This window comes from Marmota marmota, unplaced genomic scaffold (assembly GCF_001458135.2).
Source record: "Marmota marmota marmota unplaced genomic scaffold, marMar, whole genome shotgun sequence".
In the NCBI taxonomy this organism is placed as follows: Eukaryota; Metazoa; Chordata; class Mammalia; order Rodentia; family Sciuridae; genus Marmota; species Marmota marmota.
Window position 1 is genome coordinate 3,830,793 of NW_026000020.1, and position 23,998 is coordinate 3,854,790.

Sequence of the window (23,998 nt, forward strand, 5' to 3'; positions counted from 1 at the left end):
GGCTGGAGCCACGCCCGCCCGCCCGCACTGCGCCGCGCGGGCCTCGCCACGCGGGGCCTCGGCCGAACCTGCGGCCTCGGCCGAACCTGCGGCCCGGCGGTCTCAGGCCTGGCGCCCGCGGCCCGAGCAAACACAACACAACAAACGAGACCTGTCCTTCAGACCCGGGCAACCTGCCTCGATTACCTGCATCTTGTCTCCGAACGCTCAGGCCACCCAGCCCCGCCGCGCCGTAACTCCTTCCCGCGCACGCGCGAGGCCCAGCCCCGCCTTTTCTCCCAGCCAGGCTTGGTCCCGCCCCCAGAAACGAACTGAGCGGAGCCAGGCGGAAGCGAGGGATCTGAGTCTGCGCCACGCCAAGGAACAGGCACTAGAGCTGTGCGCATGCGCAAAACAGGACGCGCGTACCAGGGTCGGGTCGTGGAGCTCACGTGACTCGGGGTGATCCTGGACGCTCCCTTATTAGGAAAGGTCTTCGGCCAACGAGTCGCTTGGTGGGAGAGGTGCTTAGGAGCGAAGCTGCAACTGCGACCCAAGCAAGTGAAGAGGTCTCTGCCCTCCCAAAGAAGAAGTCCGAAAAAGAAACACGTCTCAGTGGTCTGACGATACGATTAAAGATGATGCAGGGTCACCGGGAATTCGTCCAGTGTCGTGTCAGTATCGGATAAGGGCGGCTCATTCCTAAGATGTTTATTGTCCACCATGTGTCAGGCTCTATTCTAGGATCTGTGGATGCAACAGTGAGGAAAGCAGTCAAATGAGGGCTGTAGCTCAGTGGCACAGTGCTTGCCCTTGGGTCCAGTCCTCAGCACCAAAACAAAAAAGAGGTGAAAGTCCTTTAACCAGTTCAGCCTCTGGAGAGACACATGTGCAAAGGCTCTTAGCCGCACGCCACTGAAATCAGCAATCTGACTGCTAAGAGCAGGTGTTGGTCCCAGCGCTTCTGCCTATGCACCACTCCAAATTTGAGTGGAGAAGGGTACTCTTCCTAGTACTAAAGGAAGCGCCCTGGTAATAGACCCACACACCTGTCAGATAGGCGTGGGGCTCCCAACCTCGCCTGCACATTGGAATCACCTTCAAAAACTGCAGCTGTCTGGGGCTCAATAGCCCAGCAAATTAAATTCCCGGAGGTGGGTCTAGAACTTTTCTTTTTCTTTCTTTGTTCATTTTTCAGTTTTCGGTGGACACAACGCCTTTTATTTTAATTTTACGTGGTGCTGAGGATGGAACCCAGCGCCCCGCACATGCCAGGCGAGCACGCTACCGCTTGAGCCATATCCCCAGCCCTAGAACTGATATTTTCTGTATTTCTCAAGTGCTGCTAATGTGCACAAACGCTGATGAGGGGATCAAATGATTCCTTAAGAGCAAGGAGTTTTGGTTTAATAATTTGCAAGGGTCCTAAAGATTTACCTAACTCTGACTCAATTACAGGCCTTTTTAAGTATTTGTTTATTAATTTATCTGGCAGCAAAGTGTGAGTGAATTTCCCCTGTTATCACCACCTAAATCAACTGGTGCTAGTTTGGGGATAACTCCAAATCTATGCTTTCCTCTTCATCCTGCGCAGCAATAAAATGGAGGGGTTTGACCTTTCCTCATCGCCAGTTAAATCAGTTCTTCTTTGATAGTTTTGGAATTAATTCTGTCAATTCCTTTTTCCTACATATATCAGAACCATTTCCTGTTAATAAGATATATTGACTTTTGGTTTTATTATGTTAGCATAAATACTCAGGGAAAAACTTTTCATTTGAACACATATGAGAGACAGATTGCTCAGCTGATCTTTAATTTTTTTTTTTAAATTACTTTCTAAGGTTGAGCAGGTAGATTCCAAAGTTTGTGTGACAAAATAACAATCTGAACAGCATGGTGAGGGATATTGAGAACAAGGAGTTTTGGTTTAATAATTTGCAAGGGTCCTAAAGATATTAAATATTATTTAATATCTGTCCCTACCAGATATTAAAACCATGTGGTTTGATGCATGAATAGACAATAGTATCAAAGGAGCAGCATAGCAAGTTCAGGAATGGAGCCAAGTTCATAGGAACATTAGTGTATGTTTCAGACAGTATCTCAGCCTATTGGAGAAGGAGGGTGAACTTTGAATGAAGGGTGTTGGGACAATTGGATAATAACCATTTGAAAGTAGATAAAACTGAATACATACTTCACAATGTGTATCAGAATAAAAGGACTTAAAGTATTAAAGGAAAACATGGCATAATTTTATAACTTAGAAATGAAAAAAGCCTTTGATGATTATCACTCAAAATTTAGAAGAAATCAAATTGTATTTTTATTATTACTATTATTTCCTACTAGGGATTGATCGCAGAGTGCTTTACCACTGAGCTACATTCCCAATCCTTTCAATTTTTTTTTTTTTTGGGGGGGGGACAGGGTTTCACTAAGTTGCTGAGGCTGGTCTCAAACCTGTAATCCCCCTGCCTTAACCTTTCACTGGATTTTGCTTCAGTCTCCTTATCTCTGGAAGTGTCCAAGTAGGGAGGTATGCACCACTGTGCCCAGCTCAAATTTTAAAAATGATTGATTTGATAATTTTTTAACATAGAAATAATGTGTATAAGCATGATGCCTCTGAAGTAAAAATACACTTATGTGTTTATTCATGTTTGTTTATTTTAATTAATTAATTTATTTATTGTTACTAGAGAGTGAACCCAGGGGTGCTTAACCACTGAGCCATATCATGAGCCACTTTTTTTTTTTTTTTAAAGAGAAGTTTTTGCTAAGCTGCCTTAGGGCCTTGCTTAGTTGCTGAGCCTGGTTTTGGACTTGGGATCCTCTTGCCTCAGCCTTCCTAGTCACTGGGATTACAGGCGTGCGCCACCATGCCCAGTCATATTTGTTTAATTTTGTAAGAATTACAGGAAGAAGGAAACAGTGGGAATTCTTAACTGTTGGGGAGGAATGAGGTGTTGGGGACAGGGATGAGAATGAGAATTCTCTAATCAACTTTTATATAGGAGCAAATATAATTTTGTGTGGCCTGAAGCACTTTTGACTTTGGAGGTCCTCTTTAAGAAAAGAATGCAAAATTAGACATGAAAGTGAATATTTAGACTGAATAAAAGAAAGAATTATAAATTACTAATTTTACCTGGGTGTGGTGGCACACACCTGTAATCCCAGTGGCTCAGGAGGCTGAGACAGGAGGATCTTGAGTCCAAAGCCAGCCTCCACAAAAGCAACTCAGTGAGACCCTGTCTCTAAATAAAATACAAAATAGGGCTGGGGACATTGCTCAGTGGTCGAGTGCCCTTGAGTTCAATCTCTGGTACCCCAAATAAATAAATTAATGACCAATTTGTGAAAGTTGACAAATTCCACTAACATCACAAAACCCAGAAAAATATCCTATTTTTATAAGCAGTTTGACATGATCCAGTAGACTAACTCCTGGCTAGTACAAGTCAAGCCCTGTTTCTTCTAGAACTACTAATACCTCATCCTGTGGACAGAGCCCATATTACATTATGTTCCCTGGACCTGCAACTTCATGTCCCATCGCTGGTGAGGGTTGATGGCGGTACTTCTGCATGTCGTTCCTGCCCTGGGATGGAATGTCTGGAAGGACACGCCTGTAGACCAAGTCCACGCATGTCTATAAATGCCCCCCCCCAATCTTCTGTTATTGGCTTTCTTGTTCCTCGTAGACCACTTTGTTATTTGACCTTATTTCCACTAATGAATGGTTTTGTTTTTTCTCCAGCAAAACTTTGGGAAGGCTTTCACTGGATTTTGCTTCAGTCTCCTTATCTCTGGAAGTGTCTGAAATAAGGTCAGTTTTTCTTAATATTTTTGAATATATTTTCTCACAGTGGAGATGGAAGACTTGGGGGTGGGCGTGCTTGCCCTTCCTACAAATGTCTGCTTATTTCCCTCTCCCTTCTGGGGTGTGTTTATGACCTCTATAAATGATGAATGGAGAAGACCAATTCTGAAGTTATATACTGTGTATGGATTTCTTTTTTTGGTACCAGGGATTGAACCCAGGGTACTTAACCACTTAGCCACATCCCCAGCCCACTTTTTATTTTTTATTTTGAGAAGTGTCTGGCTAAGTCGGTTAAGTCTTCACTAAGTTGCTGAGGCTGGCCTCAAACTTGCAATTCTCCTGCCTCAGCTTCCCAAGCCCAGTGTACAGATTTCTTAACAGGCCAGTAAAAAACTCCCCAAACTCCCCATTTATCTCAAAGCCTCTGTACAAATGTGATTCAGACACACTTCACCAGGACTGTCTTGTGATGTGTACCCATATAGGATGTTGCCACTTCTTTGTACCAGCAATTTTCTAAGCAATAGCCTGGTATTGATGGCTCTTGCTCAAGTTTCTGCTGCAATTGGCATTAAAGTTTGGCTGCTGCAAGTCTTGCCATACAGGGTCCTGAGTACAGAAAGGATACCATCCATTAGTCCACAGTTTGTTTGCCTCCTAGGGAAGGGGACAAGTAAATTCACATAACAAGCTGACCTCAAAATGTCCTTTCTTTCTAAGACAAAAGGCCTGTCTGTAACCTACAACTGAGTGTCTGTGGTTAAAAGAACTATTAAGAGTATGCTCTTTAAATGAGCTCTCATTAAATGTGGGATTCCATGGCTGCTGCCAAGTAAAGAGGAATTCCCTATTCAGAACGTACTTCATGGTGGCTCCCTAGGTAACCATCTCCCCAGATCCCTGTGTGGCTTCGAAGTAGATGAAGGACTGCCCGCCTCTCTCCTCCCTTTCCTGTCGTCTCCCCTTCCTAGTTTATGTGACATGAAAAGTGTGCTAGTGTGTCCTGTTGATGACTGCATCTATGTGATTCTGTAACACGGAGCAAGATTCTGTGTCTCACAAACTGGAAAAACAAAACCCACAGACACAAGAGTTAGAGCAAAGTACAGGATTTATTAGAGTAACAGAAAGGAATCAGAGCTCCCGAAGGGGAGGGGTCCCGAGTGATGGGGTCTGCTGTCTAGAGGTTTTTATGGGCTTGATCTGTCCCTATAAGTGATTGGCGGGATGGCATAGAAATATAGGATTCAGAAAGGGGACCTATCACCTCTATTTTGTCTTCTTCAGCAAATTTTTTCTAGAGCAAAGTGACTTCTAAGCGTTTATTTGCATTGGGTAGGGGTGAGGTCTGTTGGCACAAGAAGTACTTTTTGCAGTTGGTCATGTCTAGGGGCTGTTAAGGAACTGTCCTTGTGGATAGGAATAGCTGGGGTCAAGAAGCTTGATTTCCCAATGTCCTCTTCCTTCTTTCGTTCTCTGAGTCCCTGTGCCTGGCTGCCTGTGAATGAACTGTCACATCTATCCATTTTGAGATCCTCTGGAAGTTAAGACATTAAGAGTTGACTACAACCGGGCACAATGGCACATGCCTGTAATCCCAGTGGCTTGGGAGGCTGAGTAGTTCAAAGCAGTTCAAAGCCAGCCTCAGCAACTTAGTGAGGCCCTCAGCAATTCAGTGAGACCTGTCTCCAAATAAAATACAAAAAAGGACTGGGGATGTGGCTCAGTGAGTCATCACCCCTGGGTTCAATCCCTAGTACCCAAAAACAAGGTGACTGCAGGGAGTGACTAGATGCTGAGATGATGTCTACATGAAAACATTTGGAAGTTTGGGGACCTTTAAGACTACTGAAGCCAGTGAGGCAAACATGTAAAAGGAACATCTAGGAAAAAGCTTTGGTAAATCCTGATCAAACTATTTTCTCTGAAGACTAACAATAATTTTTTTTTAGAAAAAAGTGAAAAGATGGCACAGCTTTTGCTTGTATGGGCAGCTTACTATTTAAACTTTTCTAGGTTTCATAATAAGTTGTTCAAGCCAGGCATGGTGGTACGCACCTGTAATCCCAGTGGCTAGGGAGGCTGAGGCAGAAGGATTGCAAGTGTGAGGCCAGCCTCAACAATTTAGGGAAGCCCTACACAACTTAGTGAGCCCATCTCTAAATAAAAAAATAGAAAGGGCTGGGGATGTAGCTCAGTGGTTAAGCACCTCTAGGCTCAATCCCTGGAAGAAGTAGTAGATGAAGAAGAAAAAGGAGGAGAAAGTGGGGAGGTGGAGGGGAGAGGGAGAGAAAAGAGAGAAGTTGTTCAGAATATTGATGTATTGGTGGTCTGTGGGATACCTTTGATTTCCTTGGAATTCCAGGATGATCTTTAAAAATGATCACAAAGACTACCATAAGCATTTCCCATGTCATTAACAAATGTCAAATGAAAAAAAAAGTAAGTATAACTAGGAAATGCAGTAGGTTCTTCATCAGCCAATGATGGCTTGAAAATATCCAGGAAAAAAGTCCTGTCTATACTGAACATGTGCCAGCATTTGGGGCCATTATTCCTTAAACAATACAGCATAGCAGCTATGCATACGGTACTTACATTGTATTAGGTGCCATAACTTATCTGAGATGACTTTAGGTACACAGGAGGACATGCCAAGGTTATATGCAAATAGGAGATCATTTGATATTTGTGATTGTGGTGTCCACAGGGAGTTTGGAACCAATTCCCCACGGATACTGAGGGACCACTGTGTGGTAGCAGGATAACACCTGAAATAGTCTCCCCATAAAATTGAAATCAAGACACTTTCCAGAGGTTAGCTGCACTGGGTCAGATTCTCGGTGGACCGGCGTTGACTTCTCTTGCCCACTCTGTGTTTTCAGAGCTTTGCTGTGAGCGGCAAGGAAACTAGTGAGCTAATCATGCCCATTCCCTTCCTGGCTTCCTGTGATGTCCTGACCCAGGGTGCAAGTGGTAGGACTGATGCTTCCTATGTTGGGTCCCAGGGAGCAGCACAGGGAGGGACCTGCATCCTTCTTCACACCCAGCAGTGCCTCCCCGTGGCATGAGCCCAGTCGCCCCTCCAGTAAGCAAACTCTAGGTTCCAGTGACATTCCCTTGGCCCGGGAGTGGGGGGTGCTTCCTGCACTCACCAGTCTCTGAATCCCCTGCCTTGTCTTTTGTGACTCCTTCCTTTCTTGGGACAGTTCGTAGCTAGGCTTGTTTTGTATAAGATCCCATCCATTTGAAAAGAGCCCTAGTGTAGTTCCCTTCCCCCTGACTCAGGTTCTGAATAACGGTGAACTTAGGGCCATTTATTTTCTCTATTTTTTATGTTTGCCTTACTATGCCTGCATTTCTTTATTTTTAAACAACAGTTTTATTGCAGCAGGATTCACATGCCATAAAATACCCTGTTAAAAAGTGTACAGCTCAGTGTGTTTTAGTATATCGCAAGGCTGTGCGGTCATCACCACTAGCTCATTTCAGAACATTTCATCACCACAAAAAGAAACTGTGCACTTCAGCAGTCCCTCCCCATTGCTCCTCTCTCCCAGACCCTGGCCACCACGAATCTGCTTCCTGTCTCTGAGGATTTACCCACTCTGGACACTTGATACCTGTACGGCTGATTGTATCTGACTTCTTTGCTTTAGCAAACGGTTTCAAGTTTCATCCATATTGTAGCATTTATCGGTATTGTTTTTTAATGACCAAATAACATCCATTGTAAGGGTATGCCACATTCTGTTTATCTATTCATCACTAGGTGGACATTTGAGTTGCTTAGAATTTTGGTTCTTATGATTTATGCTGCTATGAACATTCACATAAATTTTATGTGAGTCAGGCACAGTGGTGTACACCTGTAATCCCAGCAGCTCAGGAAGCTGAGGCAGGAGGATCACAAGTTCAGAGCCATCCTCAGCAACTTAGCAAGGCTCTAAGAAACTTAGTGAGACTCTGTCTCAAATTAAAAACTAAAAAGGGCTGGGGATGTGGCTCAGTGATTGAGAGACCCTGAGTTCAATGTCTCATACCAAAAAAAAAAAAAAAAAAAGGTTTTGTGAACACATTTTCACTTCTCTTGGGAGTTTCTAGGTTAAATGGCATTCCCAAGTTTTTGAGGAACTTCATTTTCCAAATATATTGCACCATTTTGCATTCTGTTTTAGTCAGCTTTTTCACTGCTGTGACTCAAGGACCTGACCAGCACAATTATAGAGGAGGAAAAGTTTATTTGTGGGGGTGCACGGTTTCAGAGGTCTTCGTCCATAAGTGGCGGCCTCCATTCCTCAGAGCTCAAGGCAGGGCAGGACCACATGGTGGAAGAATATGGCAGAGGGAAGCAGCTCACTTGATGATCAGGAACCAGAAAGAGAAGTTGCCCCCCATGAGCCACTTCCTCCAGCCACATCCACCTGCCTCAGTTATCACCCAGTTCATCCCATTAGGGATAAATGCTCTGATTAGGTGAAGGCTGAAACCCAGTCATTGCTCCTCCAAACCTTCTTGCATTGTCTCACACGTGAGCTTTTGTGGGACACCTCACATCCAAACCATAACACACTCAAAATAAAAAATATACAGAATGTACAGAATGTTCCCATTTCCCAGCAGTGTACGAAGGTTCCCGTTTCTCTACATCCTTGCCATTGGTTGTCATTGCTCGTGTTTTTGGCTAAAGCCACCCTAGTGCGTATGATACAATACTACATTGTAGTGTTGACTTGCATTTCCTTATTGAGTGATGATCCTGGGTTACTTTACTGTGCTTATTGGCTATATGTATATCTTAGAATAAGGTTTATTGTAACTCTTTGCTTATATAAAAATTGGGGTGTCTTTTTTATTACTGAATTATAAGAGTTCTCAACACATATACCAGTCGCATGTTAGGGACATGATTTGCAGAAACACCCTGCATTCTGTAATTTGTCCTTTTGTTTTCTTGCTAATGTCTTTCAAAGCAGGAAATTTTAAATCTTAGTGGCATTCAGGTTAGGGATATTAGAAGCACAGTTGATGTCTAATTTTTTTTTTTTATTGTGCTTCAGGTTTTATATCTAAAAAACAACTTAGCTATTCTGAGGTCATGAACATCTACACCTATATTTTCTTCCAAGAGTTTTATAGCTTTAGCTCTTACATTTTTGAGATCTATAATCAATTTTACCTTTAGTTATTGCACTTATAAAGTCTGTGATCCATTTAAGCTGATTTTGTCCATTGTATGAGAGGAGTCCAACGTCATGCTTTTTCGTGTTGACTTTCCAGTTGTCCCAGCACCATTTGTCGAAAAGATTATTCTTTCCCCATTAATTATGTTGCCACTCTTGTCAAAAAAAATCAACTGACCATTAATGTGAGGGTTTATTTCTGGATTCTTAATTGTTACATATCCGTTCTTACCCAAGTACTACAGTATCTTGACAGATGATCTGAATAGGCTTATAGTTGTTAGAAATTTAAATCAGTAACTAATAACATTCCCAAACAGAAAGAACCTGACACAGGTGAATTCACTGTCTCAAACATCTACCAAACATTTAAGGGAGAAATTTTAACAAGTCTGTACCATTTCTTCCAGAAAATAGAAGCAGAAAGAGTATTTCCTAAGTCATTCCATGAAGCTGTCATTAATCAACTATCAAAACCAGACATACACATTACAGGAAAGGAAAAATAGAGTTCAGTATCTCTTGTGAACATAGATGCAAAAATCCTTACAAAATAGTGGCAAATTGAAACCAACTATATAAATAATTATATATAAAAATTATACAGGATTACCAAGTAAGATTTATTCTGGGTATGCAAGGCTGGACTAACATTTAAAAATCAACCAATTTAATTCATCACATAAACAGGTTAAGGAAGAAAAATTACATGATTATATTAGTAGGTGCAAAAAAAAAATCATTTGACAAAATCCATTCACAATTTAAAAATAAACCTGGCAAAAAAGGATTAGAGGGGACGTCCTGGACTTGATAAAGAGCATCTACCAAAAACATACTTAATGGTAAACCTCATGTTTAATGGTAAAAAACTAGATACTTTCCCTCCAAGAACAGGAATAAGACAGCATGTCCACGCCCACCACTCCTGTCCAACGCTGTATTAGAACTCCTAACTGCTGCTGGAGGAAAATGAGTAAATGTTTCTGTAGCGAATACAAAGATGACTCCAAAATTATGAATGGGTTTAGTCCCTCATAAAAGAAGCCCCAAGGAAAACCTCTTGACCACTACACCCTGTGAGGACACAGTGAAAATCTTACCAGAGTTCTAGGCCAGAGGCCTGATTCTGGAGGTTCCAGAAATCATGACTAGTCACTCACCCCAAAAAACAAAGGAAACAAGCAGCGGCGGAAAGCCCGAGAGGAGCCTTAATCAGTGTAGCTACACCAGGAAGATAAGGGGGACCCAGGTCCCTACTTCGGTCTTTGAGGGGCTGACACAACTTTGAGGCCTATAGAAAGGGGAATGAGAGCAAGGGTTGGGTTTGCACAGCTGCCTAAGCAGGTAAGCTTAGTCAGATGTGGTCTGTCCATCATCATCTCAGGACTGCTTAGGAAGGACCCTGTCAAAGTAAGGTTACTGTTGCCTTGGTGTAGTTGACTCTTGTCACAAGATGTTTATCCATCGGACCTGTTGTTCCTGGAATCCAAGGTGACTATAGAAGAGAATAGCTCAGGAGAACTCAGAAAATGATGGGGGCGGAAAAAGAGAGGCAAGATGGAGTCAAAATGGTGTTAGTGACTGTGCCCTTCTTTGAAAAGACTGCCATCTGCAAACCAGGAAGGAGTCTCACCAGACATGGAATCTGTTGGCACTTTGATCTTGGAATTTTAAGCTTTCAGAACTGTGAGAAATAAATTTCTGTTTATAAACCATCAGTTTATGGTATTTTGTTACAGCAGCCTGAACAGCCTAATACACACTGCTTGCACATTTCAGTGTCTCCACTGCTTGTGTCGTAATCTAAACCATCATCGTCTCACCTCTAGATCCCAGTACAACCTGCTCCCTGTGGAATCACACTAGTCTCATGTCCTCCAAACCCATTCCACAGATTGAGGACTCCCTAACATAAATGTGATCCTTTAAACCTACCACTGGCTTCTTGATGACTTTTGAATGGGCTTTAGCCTTTTAGCAACCCTGTGATGTTCCCTGGGGGCAGCCTGGCTTCTCTTTCATCACAGTTACATCCCCAAGTTCACATTCCAGCCTCCCTGCTCATCTTTGTGGTTCTCCCCTTGTGCCGTGCTCACTCATACTCCAAACTACACACTCAGGTTCTGTGTCAACAGACGCCCAGACATGACTGCTGCAGCCCCAGAGTGACAAGAGTCTCTTCTCTATGTTTCCTTCCACCTACCAGACCTCACGCCTCCTAGGTAACAAGCACTCTGCACACCCTCCCGACTGCTGTGAGATGAAGTTCACAGATAAAATCACAAAGAGCAATTTCATATCATTGCCATCATGACTTAACTATGAAAAGAGAATAATGTGTTTTCAGTATGAAAGTCCTCCAGCAGAAATGCACAAGAAGACATAGTAGTCGGGTGGATTATACCAGTTTCTAATGAAAAAGGTGCATTTTTCTTTGTTTCCAACCTTTTGACATAAGAACTAAATAAGCGTATCTGTCTAGACACAAGTAGAACCATCGTGAATACAATTGATACTAATGTCCACGAAACTGTGCGTTGCCTTGGTAACTGAAAGATCACAGGCAGAGACTCGGTTTTCAAAAATGGTGAGAAACTTGGTAAAATTCCAGTCAAGGCACCATTTCCCCTCAATGTAAAAGGTAGTTACTTTCCTAGAAATGTGAATGCTTCTTGAAAAATTCAGCTAAGACTGAACATAACTTATCAATGTCAGCAGGTTTATAGCTAGGTGCCGTTTTCAACCTTTTCCCAGCATGCAGCATTCCTGAACCCCACCCAGGAGTGCCAGCAGCCACCCCCCTTCCCACCCATCACTGTGGCAACCGGCAAGGCCTACCCCACTTCCAAGATGTCCCCTTGATGTCATAGACAGGAACTTCCAACCTGGTAACAATAGGAATGGAGACCAGGCCACAGGATGCCAGCACACAGGCAAAGCTGTCATTGAGAAGTTTTTCCTCTAGGGGAGGGGACACAGAGGCCACCTCTAGCAGCAAAGAAGGGGCTAGATTTTTATCCATATGTAAGTGTAGGGCTGGGCTACAGCTTAGGAAATTTAATTGGCTTTGGGTACATTTCAAAGGGATTTTTCTTTTCCTACGTGAGCATTTCAACATTGAGGAAGGGGTGGTCAGTTTGTCAGTCCGAAGCAAAATATTACCTCTCTCTCTCTCCTATTGATGCTCATCCTGTGTAGGGAAAAAATACACATATGTATGTATGTATATATATATATATATATATATATATATATATATATATTTTCCAGTGGTACTTTACACTGAGCTACACTCCAGCCTTTTTTTAAAATACTTTTTTAGTTGATGGACTTTCATCTTTATTTATTTATATATGATGCTGAGAACCGAACCCAGTGCTTCACACATGCTAGGCAAGCGCTCTGCCACTGAGCCACAGCCCCTTCCCGCCCACCCCAGCCCTTTTTATTTTGAGACACGGTCTCACCAGGTTGCTTAGGTCACACTTAAAGCAATTCTCCCTTGCATTTTCTATATGTCTCCTCCATTATTCTGTCTGTAAAATATTATCTGGCCAGAGGATGCCATGGAGTTGGCCTGAACCTGTTCTTATTCTGGGGGCTGCCTGGTGTATAAACTTGTTCCTGGATCCATTAAACTCAAAAGTCCTAATAGGCTCCAGGACTACTCACTTCCATCTGGTCCACTCTGGCCTTGCATTGGTGCAGCTAGAATGGCCAAGGAAGCATACAATCCACCGACTCATCTTGCTTTAATATTTTTTTTAGGGGGAGGAGGTACCTGAGAATGAACTCAGGGGGCACTTGACCACTGAGCCACATCTCCAGCCCTATTTTGTATTTTATTTAGACAAGGGTCTCACTGAGTTGCTGAGTCTGGCTTTGAACTCACGACTCTGCCTCAGCCTCCCTAGCCGCTGGGATTACAGGCATGCACCACCGTAACCAGCTCATCTTGCTTTAAATTATAAATCACACACCTCCAGTGGACTCTCCAAACTCCACTGCCCTGTCCTGTTTCCCTTTGCCCCAGAGAACTGTTTTGCACTTGTCTCTCTTTTCAAAATCCTAATTCCTTCTTCTCCCTGTTTGCTGAAGATGATCTTGAACTTTATTACATGGAGACGAGAGAAGCATTCAGAAGGAAACCTCCCCAAGCTCCCTGTGCCAACTCCTCTGTCCACGTGAACATAAACCCATTGACCTCAGGGTCTTCCAGCCTTGGTTGTCTGTGGTCCTGAGAAAGGACACCGCCTGATACTGAAATCTTGGGCCTCCTCCCCAGTGCTGATCCCATAACAAGGACAAGGCTTTGAGAAAAAGGAAAACAGAGTTGGATTGCTGTGTTAGCAAAGGAGAAAGGCAATGGCTCACATCACAGAGGCTGTTATTCTAGGGGTAACGCAGACTTTTAAAAAGGGGATGCAACGGCTGTTTTTCAGGTCTCAATCTCAGTAGATCTAATTAATGTTCAACTTATATCTGAAGAGCCGCCCTTCCAATTCCAGGTCCACAGTTTGTCTACTCTTGTAGACAGTGAGTGCAACGTGAGAGAACCCAGCTTAGGACAGGGAGAATATGAGTCTTGCCCATCTCACAGCTGGGGAGGGAGGAAGGAGAACAATGTCAGTTTGAGAATAAGCTGCCAGCAGCCAGCACTAAGGTTTTATGTTGAAAGCGTAAAGTGGACCCTTCTCACAGGAAAGGGACCTGATCCATGCCCACTTTGTGCACTGGGCCCTCCCCCTCTATTGTCCCCAGTGAGACTCCATGTTAGCAGTTGTTCCTACCTATCCCTCATATCCCCTGTGAGTGTCCCCTCTTTTCTCATGGACATACTGAACATACTGAAAAACAGTCCTGCCCTCTATAATGACAGTTGGGTCAATGATAGAGTCTTGGGTGGTGGTCGTCCCATAAGATTGTAATGAATCTGAGCCCATCAGATTATGATTTGAACCTGATTTGAATGGCTGGCTGAAATGTCACCTAGTGATGTCAAAGCCATCCTAACATGGGCACTGCTCCTGTGTCTGCTGGTGTACATACACCTCCTGTGCTGCCGGTCATGTAAAGTGTAGCCCGTACAGTCGTGTCCAGTGTGTAATACTCCATGATGATAATAACTGTTACTGGTTATCTGTTTACCACACTCTGCGTGTTAGGCTTGTTTCAGAGCATACTCCTTCTACTTATATTTTTAAAAAGCACTTTGAGCAGTAAGCCATCTTACATCTTACAGCTTCAAGTGGCCACTTGGAGAGATTGACCTGTACCATCTAGGTTTGTGTCAGTACATGCTCTGACGTTAGCGCAACAAAATGGCCTTGTTCCATCTTCACTGCGCATGACCCTGTCTCCAGTGTTAGAGGAAAGCCCTCCCTTGACCCCAGGTTTCCCTCCAGTTACTGCCGCGTTCCCTGGGCCCCTCGCAGCAGAGTTCCTGGCCCAGCCAGCTCATTATCTCCACCCACCCTCTCAACTCACTTGAGTCAGGCTTTTGTTCACCCATTGAATAGGCCTTTGTTGCGGTCACCCTTGACCTCCAGGATGGTCATCCAGTAACTCCCTCTGTCTGCACATTTCCTGGTTCTCAGTAGATCTCACCACCCGCCTTCCCCTCCGCTGTGAAACCCTCCTTTGCTTGGCTCTTTACTTTCATGACTCCCCACCTCCCTGGCCGTTCCTTTGCCCCATGCCTGGGTCCCTTTTCTATTCCTCAACTCTGAGCTCAGGATTTGATAATGTCTCCATTCTCAGCCCTCTTCTCTCTCTACACCCTCCTCTTGGGGGACCTCAGTGGGTCCTAGGGCTGTAAACGCTGTCTCCACTTGTGGAAGGCTTTGGAATTGAAACCTCCACCATCGGAGTCTCCACTGTACTCCAGACTCCTAGACGGGACATCCTGCTGCATGCAGATGCCTGTGAGCAAGTCCTGGCACCCTCAGACTCCGCTCCTGCCCAACCTCGGGAGTGGGGACTCCAGAGTCTCAGCTGGCAGCTGCTGTGACCCTCCCCGGCCCTATTTGCCTCCATCTCCCAACCAAACACCAACTGAAGGCTGTGCTCAGTCAGGAGAGGGAGGGCGGGAGAGAGGGAGGAAGGAAGGACCTAGAATTCTGAGTATCAAAATATCAACCCCTCCCTGGTCTGGCTCCCCAGATTCACAAGGGAACAAGGGTACCTGAAATGCAGAACACAAATTCAGCCCCCTTCATGGTGTGTTCAAGGGAAAGTGCCTCTTATGATTTTGAATTCTATATGCATTAACTTTCTGCCACACTGGATTTTTGTATTATAAATATTGCACGTGTTCCTCAATGTTTCTTAGGCTTCCTTACTTCAGAGAGATAATAAAATACTACAAAAGACATGATTATAATAGAGTTATAAGAGCATTAAACTATAGCACCGTTAGAAATTTCATGTAAAAAAATGTTTCAATTTTGTGGCTGTTGGAGTTTGAGTAACTAACAGCATGTTCTTATATTTATCATGGTAATCTTCATTAAGAAAGAGACTAAGACAGATAAAATTTGTTAAAGCAAATTCTGAAGCTACTTCTATGTAGCTTTAGTGGGTTAAAAATAGATAAATGTTTCCAGTTGCTGAGAAACTCATAATGGACAAAAGAACAAATTTCTTTTTTCACATTCAAACTAGAACATCCACAAAACATCCCCATGGTTACTTGGTACTTCTTAGGTTTAGAATTCTTTTTCTACCAGTTTCTGCTCTCAAATATTATATTCTAGGGGGGTAGGCGTTGAACTAAATCATGTAGGTGTATGACACAAACCTGAGGCATATTTCTAAGAGATGAACAAAATTTATGCCAACAGTGCCAATCAATTGAAAGTAGTTCTATTTTTAAAAATAAACAATATAGAAAAATGCAGAGAAGTGTGTCTCCTTTCCCCCTATTCCCTGGACATAATTGCACACCTTGTAATGCAGAGATGTGTTCATTTAAATAGGCTAATGTGCTTATATTCCCACACACATACTCTGGGGCTCTCTTCAGATGACTGAACAACTTGGATAACTGAGGTTCTGTAGAACCCAAGGTTTCCCTGTCCACCCGTGTCCATCTCTCCTTGCATTTACATGTGATTCTATCTCTGGTTCTAGAACAGGACATCTGGGCCCATATTTTGGCTCAAACACTCACTAGTAGTATAATCTTAGACTTGGCTTCTCTGGTTCCCCGCTTCCCATCTGTAAAATGGAGGTGATAATAATAGCACCTACCTTGCAGGAACACTGATGACCATTGACTGAGTTAATACACAATCATCAGCACTAAAAGATTCCATCCATGTTGGCTGTTATAATCATTTGCATCAATTGCCTCCCCTCCCCTCATCCTTACAAGGTAGATTATGGAGATATATACAACCCAGCATGAGGACTAAGGGGTTATTCAGTAGGAAACACTGAGGAGCCAGGAGTGGGGTCATTACTCAAAACACATGCACCAACCAGTGTCTTACCAGAGAGACATGAGAACTTGGCTCCCAGCTTCCCACGAAACAAAGGATGCTCCGTCAGTTTCAAGATTCACAATGTCTCTAAGCAAAAACAATCAATTTGATCATGGGAAACAGGTTTCCCATGTCTATGTGGTTTAAATTTCCATCTCCCTCCTAGAAGGGTTTTAGAAAGAGATGGCAGAGAAAGAATCAGCCTGACTACATCTCACAATGAGGGATTTAAGCCACATCTGTTTCTGTTTAAAATAAACCCAGGTGGCAGTTCTTAGCCAAACCGTAAACCTGGAGAGGAGAAAGCCAGTCTTAGGCTGAGCTCAGAGGCCCTAGCGCTTGATATGAAGCTATGATAGTATGCCTAACTTTGACATCCACATATTGGGCCTGAGCAGTCTGCCAGGTACCTCCTGAAAGGCCAGGATTGAGTAATTCAAGGTGGAAAGTTTAGGCAAAGTTCAGGTGGCTCCAGAGACGTGTTCTGGCAAAAGACAGGATAATATGCAGCCTGATTGTAGGAGTCCATTTCCCATCACTGTAACAAAATACTTGAAGCTGAATATTTTTATTAGGAAAAGAAGTTTACTTGGCTGACAGTTTTGGAGGCTGAAAATCCAAACAGCATGGTACCAGCTCTGGTCAGTGGAAGCCCGATGGTGAATGGCGTCTTGTTAGGAGTGCAGGAGAGTGGTCACATGGGGAGACAGGAAGCCAGGAGAGCCTCAAGAACCAGGCTTGCTCTTCAACCAGGTCACTCTCACAGGGACTCAGTGGGGTTCCATGGAACTACTTAATCCCTTCCTAGGGGCTCGCCCCCTATGACTTGATCACCTTGCACTGGGCTCCCTCTCAATAGTTCCAACACAGGAACCCTTGGGGGGTGGGAGGGACAGACCAATCCAAACCAGAGCACTAGTTAAAGGAATTCTAAAAGGAAAAGCACAGGGTGGCTAACAACTGAGAGTCTGGGGCAGCAGGCTGGATTTCAGCAGGAAGGGAGTCAGGCCTCAGGTGAGCCTGCTGTCCTCCTGTCCTAAGAGCTAGCGCCTGGCTCGAGGCCAGCTTTAGATCAGAATGGTAGGCGTGTAACGGAAGGCTTGGTCCCTGTCCCCGATGCCAACTCAATGATAAGAAAGAGGAAGAAGAAGTTTTATTGCTTTTCTAGCAAAGGGGAAACCCAGAGGACTCCAGTCCCAGAGGCTGTGATTCTGCCCATCAGCAGGAACAGGGGCATTTTCAAGGACCTACGTTCCAGGTGTGCCCTGGCAGGGGGTCCCAAGGTGCCCCGATGGTGTGTTAGGATTCACTTATTAAGTTGGGAGCTATTCACTTCCTAGATCCTCGGGTAGACATCTCCTTCCTGTGGATCACAGACAACTCCAGGTAATCTTGTTCCCGCCCCCCGGTTAGGGAGGGGAGAGGGAGAGGAGGAAAAGGAAAACAGGTCCCTTTTAAAAATAAGCCTCAGAGCTATATTCAAAGACGAAGTGGACCGCTGTCTCAGAAAGGGTCACAGAAGACATGTCTCTGAAGAAGGATCTGAGGGGTTCCCAAAGAGAAGGTGGGTCTTGACTCAGGGTCAGCTGGGTTCTTGGCATTCATGGTGGAAAAGAACCGCAGCCTGCACCAGTCAAAAGCATATGCAAAGGTTTACTTAGGAAAGTAGATGCATATTCAGGGGAGAACGGGAATGCGAGCCATCTCTAGGGGTACAGCAACCCGTTGGTGTGGAGTGTTAGTACTTATGTCAGGGCTGGTGCTAGGGGCACCAGTAGAAGGCCCTGCGCTGGGCTTTGCCTGCACGTCAGGAGGGCATGGGTCGAGGGCATGTCGCTTCTGAGCTGCAGTTGTTCCTGGGTCCTGCACTTCAACAGCTCAGCTTATGGGTGTGTCCTTTGAGAGTCTCTTTATCCCAAACCCCTGTCTCAGTGGGAACCAGGAAGCTGTTACTGACATTTCATTATCAACATTTCAAACCTCCTGGCACAAAAGGCTTCTGAAGTTCACCAAAATGTCACAGTTCTTTCCTTGGATAGGATGTCAAGTATCATACAGATTCCACCACGGATGGCTTTTTGACACACATAATTTGGAGAAATGAATGACTAATGCAGCTTATTTGCTGAAAAATATCTAGCAGGAGAGTCATAAAACAGAAGGAGAAAGAAAGAGCATTATCGCAGAAATATGGAGACACAGAGTCCGCTCTTTGTATCCACAGGTCCCACCTTCACGGTTCAGTCAACAGCGAACTGAAAATGTGTTTTTAAAAATGGTGTCTGTAAGGATCACAGGCAGAATATTTTTCTTGTCATTATTTTCTAAAAAGTGCTATAGAACAACTATAAAATCCAGAAGAAAATCCCCGTATGAGGCAACTTTCAGGGAACATTTCAAAATGGAGTCGGGCGGCTCCTGGAGGAGCCAGGCCTCCTCACATGTTTGGCTGCTGCCTGGGAGGTGAACTCTTGAACCAGCTTGAGAAAGGACACTGGAACGCAGACTTCTGAGTTGGCCTAGACTTGAAGAGCTCTTGTCATCTTCTATTGGAGGTCGCAGCTGTAACTGACACAAATGACAAATGAACTGTTCATCCAGAGACAGTCCCAATAATCAATCACGGACAAGGAATGACGTACAGTCCAGCATTAGGACAGCTTCTCTTTACCGGTCACCTTTATTTTTATGTAACTCGTGGAGTTTCCTTGGTCCCTAGCTTCCATCCCTCCTTCCCCTTATTGCTGTCTTTTTGGAACTGGGGATTGAACCCAGGGGTACTTTACCACCGAGCCACATCCCCAGCCCTTTTTATTTTTTTATTTTGAGACAGTGTCTCACTAAGTTGCTGCGGGCCTGGCTTCACTAAGTTGCTGAAGCTGACCTCAAACTTGTAATCCTCCTGCCTCAGCCTCCTGGGTCACTGGGTCTCCTTCCCTTTAAAAGTTCTGTACAATCTGAGTTTCTTGGGAGCACTCATTCGGAGTTGTTTAAATCTGAATGTTCCCAAATTGCTAGTTTCAGACCCCAAATAAAGTTCTTTCATAATTTCTGAGTCTGAATTGATTGGTACAACTGTCGACATAAAATACGCTATATTAACTATTATAAGTAATCCAGAGATGATTTGCAGCATGAAGTAGAATGTGCTCAGGTTAATATGCAAATATTTTGCCATTTCATATGAGGAAGTTGAGCAAATAAAGAAATTTATTCTAAAATCTCCATTTGGTTCATATTAGCTGTTTAAAGTTTTCTCTAATTTATGGTACTTATATCAATCAATCTTTAGGTATGGAGAATTCTACTTGAACAATAAATATATCCCCTTAACCTTAAAAAAATCAAGATGAGGTTCCTGCAAAATTTGGCAGATTGTCACTGAAGATAAAAGAAAGGCATAAAAGTTTCCAAAGTAAGAATGACTCTAAAATTGGCCAGACATATCTGGAAAAGAATCAAACTTCTTGAAATAAAAATACAATTATTGAAAATTTTAAAACATATGAAACTTATTAAATGAGATATCTGAAGAGAAAATTTGTACACTTAGAAGAGCTTAGGATGTTATCAAGAATGGCACACAGGGAGATTAAAAGGAGATTGAGAACCACACAGACCCAGTAGCTCGGGAGGATGAGGCAGGAGGATTGGGATTCAAGGCTAGCCTCAGCAATGTTGAGGTGCTAAGCAACTCAGTGAGCCCGTTTCTAAATGAAATACAAAATAGGGCTGGGATGTGGCTCAGTGGTTGAGTGCCCCTGTGTTCAATTCCTGGTAACTCCCCCCACCCCAAAAAAGAACCATGCAGAAGGGGATAAGAAAGCCCAACATATTTCTAATATATATTTTATAATAGAGGATGTTGGGGCCACTCAGAGAAGTAGGATGGAACCCCACCCCAAATCCGCTTCAGAGGTTGATCCCATACACACTAAAAAGGTAGGAAACGTTTTTACTCACATAGTGGGGCTCTCAGGGGGACAGCAAGGCAGGCATCCCCAGCTACCTGAAAAAAAAAAAGTTTTGTGAGAACAAGAAAAGGATACTGACTTGATATTTTGCAGGTGGTTAGGGTGCGGTGGGGATTCTTGTGAGCAGGTATCAGAGAGGGAAGTTCTCAGGCTCTTGTCTGCTTGCCCAGGTGTGGGCCAAAATGGAAAGAGGGAAAGGTAAGACTTAAAAGTAGATATCAAAAATGAGTTAGGCTGGTCACGGTGGCCCACGCCTGTAATCCCAGCGGCTCAGGAAGCTGAGGCAGGAGGATCTCAAGTTCAAAGCCAGCCTCAGCAAGTTAGCAAGGTCCTAAGCAACTTAGCAAGACCCCTGTCTCTAAATAAAATATAAAAGAGGGCTGGGAATGTGGCTCAGGGGTTAAGCACTCCAGATGTAATCCCTGGTACCCCCCCCCCCAAAAAAAGAGTTGGGCTCTGTATTGTAAGGGAAGAAAAAATATTCAGAAAGATAAGGCTGACAACTTGTCCAAATTAGGAATGAACACTCTGATGCTGGCAGCACAGTGGTCTTGAGTGGGACAATAGAAATCTACACACGAGGACCCTGCACTAATTACTAGGCCCTGAGGTGCCAGATGTCCTCTAGTCACCCTCAGACTCTCCATCCACGGTCCCACAGTCTTGCTTTTACCATGAGGGCTGGAAGACTGAAAACTACCTTTCCCATTTCCCAAATCCCACACCTGCTGGGTTCTAACTAGATTGCGATCATCTAAAATGGGGCAGATAGAGGCACCACTCTGCCTTGGGTGCTTCCTCTAAGCATTTTGGAGGCCTCCGTGGGTGCAGCAGAGACCCACAGCAGCACTAGGGAGAGCACAGGCCTGTGGGCTCCAGCCCCAGGGTGGAAGCAGCTTCTGACCACGGGTAAGGGCACGTTGCCCCTTGGCCTCTTCATCTCCTCTAAGGCGTTGTGAGCAGTCCCTGGACAACTCCTTTTTCTCTTGGAATATCTATAACAATGCTATCCTATAAAACTTTCTACAATGACGAATAGATCCTCTGTGATTCCTACCCAATAAGCTGTCATCACTGAGTACTTAAATATGGCCAGGTGCCTGAAGAAGTGAACTTTTTGTCTTATTTAACTTAAAATTGGATTTCAGTAACCATTCCTGTGTGCGGGCTTCTGGATTGGATAGCACAGTTTTGGTTTTGTTTGCTTTTGTTTCTGTGGGGGCAGTTGTTTGGGTTTTTGTTTTTTACCAGGGTTTGAATCCAGGAGCACTTTAGTACTGATCCACGTCCCCAGCCCTTTTTTTAGTTTTCATTTTGAGGCAGGCTCTTGCTAAGTTGCTTAGGGCCTTGCTCCGTTGCTGGGTCTGGCTTTGAGCTTGCCATCTTCCTGCCTCGGCCTCCTGAGCTGTAGGGATTACGAGCATGTGCCACCTCACCTGGTCAACAGCACAGTTTTAATAAAACACAGTCATGGGTTAGTAAGAAGTAGAGGCTGGGAAGGCTCCCTTGCTGAGTCAAAAAATGTACCCAAGCTGAAAGTGGGAGACGTGTCAACAACTAAAGAGAAAGTCTCTATTAGTCAACAGGAGAATCCTAACAGACCCCGCCCCAGGGCTAGCTCCCTAGGTCAGGTTTCCCAGCATGCACTTAGCTCAGTGCCCAGGACGGGGTCCTGCGTATTGCAAGCAGAAACCCATGTTAGAGAGACTTGTGAGGATGGTTTGCCCTTGACACCTGTCCAGGCAAAAGCCTGAGTCCCACTTGTCTTTGTCACCTGAACCTAATGCCTGTGCCACTGGTTGGAAGAAAAGGCTGGAATTAAAGAGGCGGGGATAGTGTCAGTGCAGGCATTTACCGCCAGGCAGACTGGGGGTTTGTGGGGTGAGGGTGGGAGTTGAGAGGCAGCTAACTATTAAAGTGCTTTGAATGTCACATGCATTTAATGCTTGAGATGAAAGAGACTACCACTTCTCATTTGCCATCCCAGACGAGTCTGGTAGCTCAGTAGAGGACTTACAGCCGTCCTTTACAACAAACCAAATTCATCGCTCTGCTTGACATTTCCATTTTGCTAGGAAAATGACTCAGATGTCTCCCTATCGATTTGTTCTAGCATTGTGAAGATTCAATAAGAAAATGTGTTTAGCTCCCTTTGTGACAGAAGAAAATTCCACTCGAACAAATCACATCAAAATCAGAAGCTTTCTCAATACTCTTACGTCTAATTTCTGTACAATTCAAACCAACAAAGTTAGTTTTTCTCCTAAGGGCTTAAGATAAAAATCACTTTTCAAAACAAGGATGGATCATTTGTTTTACTTCTTTCAATTTGTATATTTTTTTAACTTAGTGAAGACGAGAGAAGCAGAAATAGGACACCCCGGCTCCCTGCTCTGACAGCTGATGAGGGCTTGATGGAGGCACTGCAGGGCTGGAGCCAGGCACGGGGACTTGTGGCATTGAGTTCTCTAGAGAACACAGGGCAGCAGAGCTCCTGGGTGGCTGGATCTAAGTAAAGGTCAATGGCACCCAGTCAAAGGATTTATGAACTGAGCAGAGCCAACACTTGGGAAGGTCCCAAGGGTCCAAAGGAGGCAGCGGGGAGTGTTCTTCCTAAACCAACACATCAATGATGCAGCAGCTTTCTCCAGAGTCCCGGGCCAATGCATACTGTAACCCTAAATAGCATGAAGCAGGGTGACTAGACTCGCTGGGGGCCATTCTCCTTCAAATTCTTGGATCTTTTGCAAATAAAATAAAAGCTGGAAATTTAGAAGAAAGGTAAGTGCTGTCTTTCACTAGTCAATAGGCAGCTAATTTAGTCAAATATTTCCATGTTTATTCATTCAGACATCTAAAGAACACGTATTGAGTCCCTCTCATGTTCTAGAACCAGTGGTAGGTGGACAGCATCCATAGATGAAGAAAATACTAGCACGTACCTTTGAGGTACTTGCTCTTGAATAGGCAGACTCAAATGAATAAGTTTAATCAAACATAATGTTGGCTGCACCAGTTAGCACTTGATGTATAATAAACCACTCCCAAATTTAGTGGCTTAAAACAACCACCATTTTTAGGTAACTCATGGTCCTGAGGATTAGCTGGATAGCGCTAAGCCAACCCGACTCATCTCTGCTGAGCTCCTGCATGGAACTTGTGGGCAGCTGGCAGGTTAGCGAGACACTTTCCTGTGATCTCTGCTGTTTTAGCCAGCTCATTCACTGCTGTGACCAAAAGACCTGACAAGAACAACTCTAGAGAGGAAGAGTTTATTTTGGGGCTCATGGTTTCAGAGATCTCAGTGCACAGACAGCCAGCTTCATAACTTGGGGCTTGAGGTGAGGTTTAACATCATGGTGGAAGAGTGTGGAGGAGGGAAGGGGCTCACTTGGTGATCAGAAAGCAGAGAGAGAGAGAGACTCCACTTACCAAGTACAAAATATACACCCATAGCCATGCCCCCAACACCCACCTCCTCCAGCCCCACCCTACCCACATTTGTTACCACTCAGTTAACCCTGATCAGGGGATTAATGTACT

General features: G+C 44.2%; 1 protein-coding gene and 1 long non-coding RNA gene across 6 annotated transcripts in view; one reads left to right on the forward strand and one right to left on the reverse strand.

The window, feature by feature from the left end:
• Positions 1-341, reverse strand: part of Pdcl3 (phosducin like 3) — a 9,451-nt gene extending 9,110 nt beyond the window's left edge. The window contains exon 1 of the mRNA XM_015499675.2: positions 187-341. Coding sequence (XP_015355161.1) covers positions 187-192 — 6 coding nt within the window. The 5' untranslated portion in view covers positions 193-341. The remainder of the gene's footprint in view (positions 1-186) is intronic.
• A 2-nt stretch (positions 342-343) lies between these two features.
• Positions 344-23,998, forward strand: part of LOC107154095 — a 33,465-nt gene continuing 9,810 nt past the window's right edge. For 2 of the 5 annotated variants that reach the window (XR_007350196.1, XR_007350197.1), the window contains exons 1-2: positions 346-1,133; positions 3,746-3,814. This is a non-coding gene — a long non-coding RNA (uncharacterized LOC107154095). Of the gene's footprint in view, positions 1,134-3,745; positions 3,815-23,998 lie in introns of all 5 variants that reach the window. The other 3 variants (XR_007350193.1, XR_007350194.1, XR_007350195.1) reach the window with 3 other exon arrangements.